At 41.3% G+C, this 12925-nt stretch overlaps 1 protein-coding gene across 7 annotated transcripts in view; it reads right to left on the bottom strand.

The window, feature by feature from the left end:
- Positions 1–4456: 4456 nt before the first annotated feature.
- LOC132116158 (pleckstrin homology-like domain family B member 2) overlaps positions 4457–12925 on the bottom strand; it is a 46829-nt gene continuing 38360 nt past the window's right edge. For all 7 annotated transcript variants that reach the window (XM_059524785.1, XM_059524786.1, XM_059524792.1 and 4 more), the window contains 5 exons: positions 10276–10366; positions 9794–9940; positions 9285–9504; positions 9112–9197; positions 4457–5795 (listed from right to left, as the gene is read on the bottom strand). In XM_059524785.1, coding sequence (XP_059380768.1) covers positions 5655–5795; positions 9112–9197; positions 9285–9504; positions 9794–9940; positions 10276–10366 — 685 coding nt within the window. In that variant the 3' untranslated portion in view covers positions 4457–5654. The remainder of the gene's footprint in view (positions 5796–9111; positions 9198–9284; positions 9505–9793; positions 9941–10275; positions 10367–12925) is intronic.

Consider the following 12925-nt stretch of genomic DNA (forward strand, 5'->3'; position numbering starts at 1 on the left):
CGCGAAAAATCGGGACCGTTGGCTAGAACCCCTCTTAATTGCTGTGCGCGAGGTCCCCCAAGCCTCCACGGGGTTTTCCCCCTTCGAGCTTCTCTATGGACGTCAGCCCCGGGGGGTGCTAGACGTCCTGAGAGAAACTTGGGAGGACGGACACTCGGATAGCAAAAATGAAATTCAATATGTCCTGGACCTGCGCACAAAACTCCATACACTGGGGCGGCTCTCTATTGAGAATTTGCTCCAGGCCCAGGGCAGACAAAGCCAGCTATATAACCGGGGAGCTAAGCTGCGAGAATTTACACCGGGAGATAAAGTGCTCGTATTACTGCCAACCTCTAGCTCCAAATTGTTAGCCAAGTGGCAAGGACCCTTTGAGGTCACACGGCGGATAGGGGATCTCAATCATGAGGTAGTATGGACAGATAGAGACGACTCACGGCAAATCTACCACCTCAACCTCCTTAAAAAATGGAGCAGGGAGGAGTCAGTGTTGCTAGCGACGGTAGTGAGTGGGGAGGAGGATCTCGGGCCAGAAGCGATTATTAAAGGAAAACCCCTCGCACTGGCCCTAGGAGGGGACCACCTTTCGCCCTCGCAGCTCACTGACATCGCGCGGTTGCAGGTAGAATTTGCGGACATGTTTTCGCCCCTACCTGGTCGTACGGACCTGATTCAGCACCACATTGAGACAGAGCCGGGTGTCGTAATTCGCAGCCGGCCATATAGATTGCCTGAACACAAAAAAAAGGTAGTTCAGACTGAATTAGAGGCCATGCTGGGGATGGGGGTAATCGAGGAGTCACACAGCGATTGGGCGAGCCCGGTAGTTTTGGTGCCCAAAACGGATGGCTCGGTACGGTTCTGTGTAGACTATCACAGGGTGAATGCAGTTTCCAAATTTGATGCTTATCCAATGCCGCGAATTGACGAGTTGCTCGATCGGTTAGGCACGGCTTGTTTTTATTTGAGATTGGACTTAACCAAAGGATACTGGCAGATCCCCTTATCTCCCATGTCCAAAGAAAAGACAGCCTTCACCACGCCGTTCGGATTACACCAATTTGTTACGCTTCCGTTCGGCTTGTTTGGGGCTCCGGCTACGTTTCAGCGCCTCATGGATCGAGTGCTGCGGCCACATGCTGCATATGCCGCAGCCTACCTGGATGATATTATCATCTATAGTGGGGACTGGCAGCGGCATATGGAGCATGTGAGGGTGGTCCTCAGGGCGCTGAGATGGGTGGGGCTAATGGGCAACCCGAAGAAGTGTGCAGTTGGGTGGGTGGAGGTAAAGTATCTTGGCTTCCACTTGGGCCACGGGCAGGTGCGTCCCCAAATTGATAAGACGGCAGCAATTGCAACCTGTCCCAGGCCCAAGACCAAAAAGGAGGTGAGGCAGTTCTTGGGGCTGGCGGGATATTATAGGAGGTTTATTCCTCATTATTCGGACCTCACCAGCCCGTTGACTGACCTCACTAAAAAGGAGGTACCGGATACGGTCCAATGGACGGAGCAGTGCCAACAGGCCTTTACCCGAGTTAAGGCGGCCCTGTGTGGCGGGCGCTCCTGCACTCTCCTAATTTGGCTCCCCGGCCTGAGTTGGGCGGTGGGGGTATGTGGCGGGGGAGGCGTGGTTTAGTGAAGTCTGCAACGGGAGAGCGAGTGAAGAGACGAGCGGCGGTAAGTGGTTCAGGTGAGAAACAAGTAACAGCTGGATCTCGTTGCAGTGATTGGCGTGGGGAACCAACATTTAAGGAGCGCGACAGCTGGCGAAGGGGAGAGAGACGGGGACTCGTGAGAGCTTGAAGCTGGAGAGTGGCTCAGCAAAGACTGCAGTAGTGACACAGAGAGCGAGAGTGTGAAGTGCCCGCACCTGCCGCGTTTGTTTTGTTTTATTGAAATTCTGTTAAATAAAATATCTCACGAGCCCCGTACGCCGACCCTGGTCTCCTTCCTCTACCTCAGTCGAACATTCATTACACTGTTGTACATTATTTAATGAAAAGGGGCATGAATATGTTTTATTTTACCAGAGTTTGCTTGTGCTGCTTGAACAACATATTCATATTTTTAAAATGAAAATAAGAAAATAAGGCAGGACTGTGTTTTAGCCTATACCATATTTCGTTTTATCATGGATATCCAATACAATGATGATAATCAAAGTATGTCAAGGCTAACTGTGTGACGTTATCAAGTAGGCTGTTTTTGCAGTATGAAGTAGTGCGTCCTCATCCTCAGACGTTCATACTCCTGAGTCAATCATGCCAAGTCCAAACTACTAAAAGCACAAGTCTCAACTGTGACACTTTCTTTGAACAACAGTATAAATATTAATTCTAATTCGGGATGTTTTAAGATTGGAAGATTTTAACACAAAATTATCATAAATTATATTGTAAAATGTATCGAAGTATTATAACATAAAAGGACAGGGTGTTTTTCACACACAAATCAGTTTAACTCATAGTGTCCAGTATGGGCCATATTTCAAAGGTTATGAGAACAACCTCTCAAATAAATTGCATTTGAACAGAAATCAGAATTTTGTTCTTTGGCTTGTAGTGTTAATGTAGCTTATGTGTGTTTTGAGGGAACACTGCTGCTTGTCTGCTGGTGTCATATGTGCTTAATCACTTTCTCTACAGAAAAGCCCCACTTAGACACAGACACAGACACCAATCAAACACAATCATGGTCCCACACAGGACAGGACCGGACAGGACAGGACAGGGAAAGGCTTATCTGACACTGAAGCTGGACACCAGCTGGGCCCCACACCATATATGTGGACCACCATGAAAACACAAAAACCAAAACAAAGGTGGGGCCAAATTACAACTCCTTCTACACATACATTTACTAAACGTAGACCCTCCCCCACTGAGACACACCCCTGAAACGGCTGCTTCACACACAAAAGCCTGAGGTCAAGTTCACTTGCTGATGAACTGCCTCAAGTTAGTAGACAAGGCAGTCACAAAACAGCAGCTGTGATGCCTCTGACACTGAGTCATTACCAAGCCCAAGTCTCTAACCTATAATTTCACCCTGCTAAAGTGTAATGTGCCTTCTTCCATTAACTAAAAAAAACAGATTAAAAATGTATGATTTGTGTGAAAGTCAGAGGCTCAGGAATGAGGTCATTTAAGAGCTCACAAAGCTGTTAGTGTCTATGCTGGCCAAAACATAGTCAAATAATTATGTGAATGCTAGCAAGTGTGGGATTTTGTTGTACATACGCAGCATGCATTCTTGCATTGCTGCGGAAGTAACAAACTCCAATAGCAGGCAATATAAACATGATGCATTTCGAGTAAGCTCTGTATCCGAATGAATACTAACACATTATACAGCAGGCAAAGAACTGTATTTATGTCCAAATTTGTTGTGTCTGCAGAACAATAGGTGAAAAGTACCCAGATGGCTTACTACTTCCAGCGAGATTTTGAAGTGTGCATGCATTGGACACTTTTTCCAGTGTACATCATGTTTATGTAGAAAGTAGATGTATTTTGAGGCCTAATGCCATTCCTAAATCTGCAGATGGGGTCTAAATGCATGAGGAAACTCCCTCGGGATCAACCCTAAGAAAAATTTCCTGTCTCTGTATGTGTATTCTCTGAGGACAGATGTCTCCGCGTAAGTGCATTTGAGCGGGAATCTCTCCGGCATCAGTTATCCTCAAACAGACAGGTCGACGCTTGACAACATGGGGTCCTTCCCCTTCTAATATATTAGAATGCGTTCAATATATTAATGTTATTATCACGCCAGATGTGAGTGCACACAAGTGTGTCCACAAGCATCTCATTGCAGGGAGAGCTATGAAAGAAATTTAGCCAAAACCACGGGAGGGAGAAACTAAAGAGGGAGATGACTGACCGAACAAAGGACATAGATGGAAACAGGATGTTTTATTGGGAACACCGCAGCCCAAACACCTTCCTTAGAAAGTGCGGTTTAAAAAGGAACTGACAAATGATTTGCTTGGCTCTAGTTTGCACCTCCTCATGGGACAATCCTGCGTATTCGCTCAAAATGAAGGACAAATAAAGGACAGTATTCCCACAAAAGAAAATCAAATATAGGACATTAATCATAGCAAGGATGATGTCAGACAACCTAAACCCAGCATTCACATACTAACAAGGCTGTACATTAAAAATTAGAGCAGGCCTGCAGGGCTCAATACTCATGCACACGCCCGGAGGACGTTTAGGCTGAAATGTTCATGTGCATGTAAATAAATCTGTTTATCTAGAGTGCAAAGCAAGTTTATAAGTAAGAAGACCTGGAAGAACACTCAATCTATGTGGTAATCCTGAACAAACTGACTAATCTACTCACCACCCTGTTATTACTCAAATCCTTCATTTGATTTCGGTCCAGTGTATCTTGTTTGCCTGCGGGAAACGATGTAATACGTCTACATGGACGACTATATACTCACACGACATAGTCAAAGGTTTATCAAGTAGACAGAGATCATAAACAATATACATATGCAAAAATAAAGATGCATGCATGGTAAACAAAAGTATAAATATACATCTCAAATGGGTATTAACAATATTCAAAACAGACTACTGGTTAATTCACAGATAAAAGCTTATGGATAACATTTTCAGCATGGCTGTCGCCTCCTGCTGGTGGTAATGAAATTACACAACAAATTCAGTCTGATTGGACTTGAACTAATAAAACCACACAAACTAGGAAAATAAAGACATGTTGTATTGTAGTACTGGCTTTACCTGAAGCTTAATTCTTGGGATCAAATGCATTTTAAATTTTCTGCTGACGTCAAACCAAATACAAGTAATCATAGCCTAAAAACGGGCCAAAAGCATTTAATACAGTTCATAAAAATGAAAAAGTTACATATGCATGATGATAAAATGATCAAGTATTATAAGACATACTAAAAACTTAGTTTTTGTGTAGTATAATTCTAAACGGAGGATGTTTATCCTGTGTAATACCTGAACGGCAAGCAGCTTTAGTGTTTCGGAAGTTTGTAATGAATAACTTTAGTGTTAAAATAGCCACACATGCGTGTCTTATAGCACCTTTGATTAATCTGAATGTTGAGTATAAAAGTATATATCAATATAATATAGAAGTGAAGGCACTGGCAAACACCAACACACGCAATGCATCTAAACTCTATAGCGTGTGGTCAGTGTGCATTTAATCTTTGGCACAACAACTGACAGCTGTTTATATTATAATGTGTGTGTCCCTGAGGCCCTGTACACAAGATAACAAACAGACCACACACAACGTGGCACACACTGGCACTAAATATCATTTAACACGTCTTTCTCTCTTCACACAATCAGACAGACGAAATACCAAAAGACACAAACATAAACACAAAATTATAGGATATGTGTTCCATTCCATCTTCTGGGCCGCCAAGCAAAAGTTCATGTTGCATAAAAAAAAATATATATATATAAAGGCAGTGAAGAGAAAAGCTTCAATACTGTGGATTGAGATTGGAACTGATACAAATGCAAAAATAATACGATCAGTTCAGCGTTTGGGGGAATCAGTACTGAAATCAGCATGTGAATGAGTGCAGATCAAGTCCAGGGGTTTTTAAGTCCACACACTGCACATATTATTCATTCTCTGCTGGCAGACATCTAAATCATGAACTGAGTGTATCCCTCTGCCCCCGTTACGATGACATCCATCCATATTCTCATAGCTTCTGGAGAGGGTGCCACCATGTAGTAGACGCGATCATGAGTCTTCACACTGAACGTAAGTGAAGGGTTTGGACTCTGAGAAAGAGAGAGGGGTAAGATTACAGTTTGGCCTATAGGGGGCAGCAATGAAACATTAAAACAGGGGAGTCCACACTTTGGTCCTGAATGGCCACTGTCCTGCAGAGTTTAGCTCCAGCTTGTCTCAACAAACCTGCCTAGAAGTTTCTAGGATATCTTATAAGACCTTTATTAGCTGGTTCAGGTGTGTTTAAATGGGTTTGGAGCTGAACTCTACAGGATAGTGACCCTCCAGGAGTGGGATTGGACACCCCTGAATAAAAAACAATAACAATCCTTGTTTTTTAGTGCTAAATAACATTAATTATCTTATTATAGACTTGGCTTTATTTTAAAAGTCAGTAACATACTGAACGTTAGCCATTTATAGTTTTCATAATAAATGTCATGGGCAAATGTTAGCTCTTATTAATGATTTTAAATGTTAAAATGTTAAATAAAATACATGTTATTAATAATCAATGTCAATAAATTATAAAATCAAATGTTAAGCTAAATTTGAAATTGCATTAAAAAGAACATTTAATCGTTACAATTATTGTAATTAATTGTAACACACTAAGGATTTTATACAGAATTTCACTGAACTGATCAGTAATATTGCCACAAATTACGATCGCTTTCTATTGGTGGGCGACTTTAATATCCATGTCTGCTGTCCGTCTAACCCCTTATCACATGAGTTTCTTAATATTATCGATGCTTTCAATCTATCCCAGTGGATCAGTGACGCTACTCATATTCAGGGACATACGTTGGATCTTGTATTCTCATATGGGCTTGATGTGTCTGATATTGTGCTCTCAGATTTTATGATCTCTGACCATAAGCCTATATTATTCACACTGTCTCTTCCAGAGCTCTCTTATTTTTCAAATTCAACTGTAAGTCTTTATCGCTTCTATTCTCCACAGTTTAGCACAAATTTCAACCTGTGTTTTGCTGATTGTTGCTCACAGTTGCACTTGGATCAACCGTTATCTGACTTGGATGCTGATCAACATCTTAGCCTCATGAACTCTGTCTGGCTTAAGGCAGCAAATGCAACTGCCCCCCTTAAGCCTTACAAGCAAAAATCAAAATCTGTACCGTGGCAAAACTCTGATATCCGTCTTCTAAGACAAAACTGTAGAAAGGCAGAACGTAAATGGAAACAAGACAGGCTGCATATCTCTCTTCAAATGTTCAGAGACTCTCTTACTTCTTACCAGGCTGATGCTAAGTCTGCAAAAGCTGCATACTTTTCTAACCTTATTAAAACTAATCACTCTAAACCTAAGGTTTTGTTCTCAATTATTCAATCTGTTACCAATCCTTCTGTTAACACCTTGCCTGGTGCCTCTGATGCTCTCTGTGAAAGCTTCTTGAGATATTTTAGTGAGAAAATTACTAACTTAAGACTTGGTGTCGGCCCCACTTTAACTTTAACCATTTCTCCAATCATGTCATCCTCCTCTGCATTTTTGGATGCTTTTGAACCCATCAGTCTCCAGGAATTGAAGGAGGTGATTGACAGTCTTAAACCCTCATTCTGTTCTAGCGATATCATTCACCCCAAATCTTTAAAATTAATTACTGATTCGATTGGGCCAGGTTTGCTGTCTCTTATTAATAAGTGTCTCCAAACTGGCTCTGTTCCTGCCGACTTTAAAGTTGCTACAGTCACTCCCCTTCTCAAGAAGCCTTCACTGGACCACACTGTTCTAAAAATTTTTCGTCCAATTTCTGTTTTGCCTTTCATTTCAAAAGTTTTAGAGAAAATTGTGCTGAAGCAACTTCAACAATTTTTGACTAGTAATTCTATTTATGAGGTTTTTCAATCTGGTTTTAAGTCTGCTCACAGCACTGAGTCTGCCCTTCTGAGAGTGTTAAATGATATTTACCTCTCCACTGATTCCGGGGACTCTGTGGTTCTTATTCTTTTAGATTTATTGGCTGCTTTTGATACCATCGACCACTCCTTACTTTTATCTAGATTAGAGTCTTGGGTAGGTCTAAAAGCAAACGCTCTGAAATGGTTTCAGTCATACCTATCTGACAGAAAGTTTTTAGTGAAACTGGGAAATTTTTTCTCTTCCCCTGCTCCTCTGACCTGTGGCCTTCCACAAGGCTCTATTTTAGCTCCCTCTCTATTCTCTCTGTACATGCTACCTCTGGGTTCTATTCTAAGAAAACATGGTGTGTCTTTTCATTTCTACGCAGATGATACTCAAATCTATCTTCCAGTTAAGAAAAACAACTCCACTGTGATCACTTCTCTTCTCCAATGTTTAGAGGAGGTTAAATTATGGCTAGCCCAAAATTTCCTCTTCTTAAACGAGGACAAGACCTAGGTAACTGTTTTCGGTCCTAATGAGAACTCTCAGTGTATAAGCCCTGAGCTAGAAAGTTTGTCCGTTTTTAGATCCTCACGGGTGCAGAACCTAGGTATTATTATTGACCAACACTTAAAATTTGATAGACATATCTCTTCTGTTATTGGATCCAGTTTCTATCAGCTTCGTTTACTGTCTAAAATTAAAAACTTTCTCACTCCAAAAACTCTAGAAATGGCTGTTCATGCATTTGTCACATCGTGTCTAGATTACTGCAATTCTTTATATTGCGGTATATCCAAATCTCAAATTGCACGATTTCAGCTTGTCCAAAATGCTGCAGCCAGACTTCTTTTAAACTGTCGTAAACATGAACACATCACTCCAATTCTTAGATCCCTTCACTGGTTGCCGATTTCTCAGAGAATAGATTTTAAAATTCTCCTCTTCATTTATAAATCCCTTCACAACATAGCTCCTGTCTATTTATCTGAACTTCTCCATCCCTATACTCCATCCCTATACTCCATCTAGAAGCCTACGATCCTGTGACCAGGCTCTGTTGGTGGTCCCTCGCGTTAGGCTAAAGCGTAGAGGGGAGCATGCATTTGCGGTGGCTGGGCCACGACTCTGGAATACCCTGCCTTTAGACATAAGACTGGCCCCTTCCTTGTCTATTTTTAAGTCCTTGCTAAAAACTTTTTTATTTTCCTTAGTGTACTGACTACTGTGATATGCTAAATTTTGTAAATGGGTGGTTTTAAATTTTTGTCTGGTCTATTTTTTATGTATGTGTTATATTCTTGCTCTTCTGAAAAGCACTTTGGTCAGCTGGGAGGCTGTTGTAAATGCGCTATAGAAATAAAATTGAAATTGAAATTGAAAATAATTAAATATTTTAATTATTTTAACTTATTAAAATCAAAAATAAAAATTATTATATACACAGTATATAAATTTCATTAGTTTGATAATTATCAGTCGCAGAGGAAAAGTACCTTGTGGGCACTCTTTAAGTGGTCGTAATATACTTCCTCTATGGCCTGGAAATAAATCACTCCCTTCAGTTTGGCTTCGTGTTTATCTGAAACCGTATAACAAGTACAAAAATCAATACGGATATAATTTCAAACCACCAACTTCATGAGTGAATAAGTGAAGGGAAAATGACCTGCATAGTAGCTGAGGGTCCTGCGGTTACGGTCGAAGACAAACCAGCGCTTCTTCCAGGTTTTGATTTTGCCGCCCATCTTAATGAGGAAGCCCCTGCAGGTTTTCTCTGTGATGGAGACGTGGTAACAAGTCTCTGTATTGTGGCCGGCCGAGTCGATGTGGCCACGAAGGTCGAAGTCATCCTTTCTTACAGGTAGGTAGCGAGTGAGGGGACGTGACTGTGGCAGGGTCACAAAGTATTTGTGCATCAGTCAATTTAAAACTAGATTTATTTTAGTTAATTCTTACTGTATGTGGCAGCTAATGTGTTTAAGCATGTTTCCATGTAGTTTCTAGTGTATTATGAGGCTGATAATCTGTTCTGAGTGTTTTATTATGTTGCTGTGTGTGTGAGTGTTAATGCGGCTTTGGGTTTCACTCATGTTTGTGATGTTATGGGGTGAATTTGTATAAAATCTTTAAGTTAAACACGAGTAATAGCAATGCACGTCCTAGCACAGAACTCACCTGTGCTCTCTGTTTCTCACGAAGTTTCACCTCTCTCTCAATGAGTTTCTGCCTCCTGCAGGTTTCATCTTGTAGCCGTTTTTCTAGCTCTTCTCGCCGTCTCCTCTCCTCTTCAAGAGCCCTGCTTTTATTCTCCATCTCTCTCTCCTGAGACACATAGAAATGACATTGCTCTGTACCAAAACAAGTTGCTTTTTAAAGCTGCACACAATTAGTACTCTCCGTTCCAGCCTAAACTCCCACGAACGACATCAGAAACAGGAAGAACGACTCGTTTCCCACAGCTTTCCTTCATTTCTAGCTGAATTTGTTTCTGTTTATGGCTGACCGAGAAACTTCTAATAGAGCAAACAAGCTCACGGTTTAAGATCCATGAAGCCACATGGGGTTCACTTGGGTTTATGGCGTGCCGAAAGACTGGATTGTAAAAACTGAGGTCAGCTCTAGCAAGAAGTGGCAGGTTTGTGTGGCCGTTTCATTACCCTGTGTTCCAAGAGCCGGTGCTTCTCTGCCTGAGCTTCCCGGAGAAGACGTTCCATCTCCTCCATCTTGGAAACATTGGAGGTGCTGGCGCTGCAGAATAAAAAAGAAAAATATTGCCTATGAAATAAGGCATTACATTTTACTTTTCAGAGCGAATGCTACACCAAAGAAATCTCAACTAGGCATGTGAAAAGAATGCATACACTTGCAAATGTAAACATGTCCTATGTGTATTGGCATGTATGCATGTATATGCTGGAGAACACAGAAGGAACCAATAAAGCTGGTCAGCACTGGAACACATTAACAGTTCAGGCATAGAGAGCTTGAGAGTGCAGCCCACAGTCTGACGTCTGATGCTTTCCATTTAGACTTCAAAAAGAACACGTGGAATAGATCTGACCAGCCCCTCCTTTCCGTATAACTTCAAATTTCCCCCTAAAACCTTCACCTCACAGCTTGGCTCTGCAATAACATCCTTAAAATCTTCACCTGTAAAGAATATATGGGAATCATCTTCCACTTCAAACCCTGTACAGTCCCTTTTTTCATTACTGGCATTCCCAAAACAGCCTTCCATAAAACAAAACATACCCTCTAATAATACACTTTCCAGTAACTGATGATGGACAATGGCAAAGAAAGTTCTTGCAAACTACAAAAGAACGGAGCAAAGTTGAAGCCTAACTGGTTATACAGCAGATACTGAGGATTTCATAGCTGTCAAACAGATTTCTAATTACTGTGCCAGTCTTGCATGTAAAGAAGCATTTCTAGAAGTTTCTATAAACATGTGCTTCAATCAACTGGTTTCGTTTTGGAACCTGATGATGGACAACTGTCAGTCATTAACAAGCCGCCTCTGCATGCATGATGAAGACGGCTTTATAGTTCTTATAGTAGGTTAACAAAAGCTTGTTATTTGTTAATTCATGAATAAAGATGCAATTCAAAGATGATTTCAAATCCAAAATCAAGACAATCTCATCATGCACACATCAAACCCATCATGCAAATCTGCTCCATTATGTCTATAACGGATTTAAAATAAATCACCAAAACCATAACATGTGGCCACCTTGTTTCCATCTTTTCCATTCCTCTCATGTCCTTCATCAATCAGTTCTTTCATCTTTATGGTATCTTACCAGTGATGCCGGAGATGAACAGAGGTCATTCCTGATTTAGAACCCAAAGAACCAGCCAAAAAAAGTGGAACATAACACACAAAGACCCAAGAACAGCCTGAACCCGCGCTCTGTGGCTGATTACATTCAAACTGGAGGGAAGAAACCCTAAATCGGTTTCCTCTAACTGTTCCTGCTGTAACCCGAGTGGATCCATCCCCGGAGCAGAGGAGGGGGTACCAACGGTCCTTCTCAGACCCCTCAGAACTCACATTATTCAAGCAAACCACTCAAATTACACAAGTGCCGATCTGCTGCCTACAGCACACACGCACACACACACGCATACAGCATAAACACACATCGCTCTGAGTAATGACCTCATGTGGTCTCATCTTTCAAAGTTTTTTCATCAAAGTCTTCAACTAGTCACTTTCAAACAGACTTGAGGTTTATGGTAACCTACATGAAACCAGTCACCAGAGCATTCAAATTTAGTACCAGGATTTCAGTTGCTCTGTCTTTCTCTCTATTCTTTCCTCACACGTTGTCCTTGTTCTCAATATTTCATTCATTGTACCCCAGACAGAACTCTTGGCGTGAACTACAATAAGAGCTATGGAAATGTTTTCAATTACAAAGACATGGTATGTGTCATGGGTTTATATGATCCATCTGTAGATCTGGAGAAACAAACTACAGCTTGAATCTAAGTGGGGACATACAACAGATTTCTACTGCTTTTATATAATATAAAGACATCTATATAATATAAAGACATATATATAGTTTAGAATTAGAGCAGTATCTTAGGCTCAACAAGGCTGTGTTTACTTTATCAAAATCTCCTGGTATATGGCTACATTGACTTTGGATTTGATAAAACACAATGGACCAACTTTAGCAGACGTCACAGCACCCCAAATCATCACTGACTTTGGAAACTTCACACTGGACTTCAAGCAGCTTGGATTCTGTGCCTCTCCAGTCTTCCTCCAGACATTTCCAAATGAAATGCTAAATTTACTTTTATCTGAAAAGAGGACTTTGGACCACTGAGCTACAGTCCAGTTCTTTTTCTCCTTAGCCCAGGTAAGATACTTCTGACGTTGTTTCTGCTTCAGAAGTGGCTTGGAAGCCCTTTTCCTGAAAACGTCTGAGTGTGTTGACTCTTGATGCACTGACTCCATCTTCAGTCCACTCCTTGTGAAACTCTCCAAAGTTTTTGAATCGGCTTCGCTTGACAGTATTCTCAAGCTTGCAGTCATCCCTGTTGCTTGTACACTTTTTTTCTACGCAATTTCTTCATTCTAGTCAACTTTGCATTTAATATGCTTTGATACAGCACTCTGTGAATAGCCACCCCTTTCAGTAACAGTAACTTCTGTGACTTACACTATTTGTGGAAGGTGTCAATGATTGATCAATGAATGATTTTCAGTCTTAAATGACTGTAAAGAGATGGGGGAAAATCGGATGTGTCAGATACGTGTCATATGCATCAGGTTTTAACGAGACATCG

The sequence above is a fragment of the Carassius carassius genome, chromosome 35 (assembly GCF_963082965.1).
Source record: "Carassius carassius chromosome 35, fCarCar2.1, whole genome shotgun sequence".
Classification (NCBI taxonomy): Eukaryota; Metazoa; Chordata; class Actinopteri; order Cypriniformes; family Cyprinidae; genus Carassius; species Carassius carassius.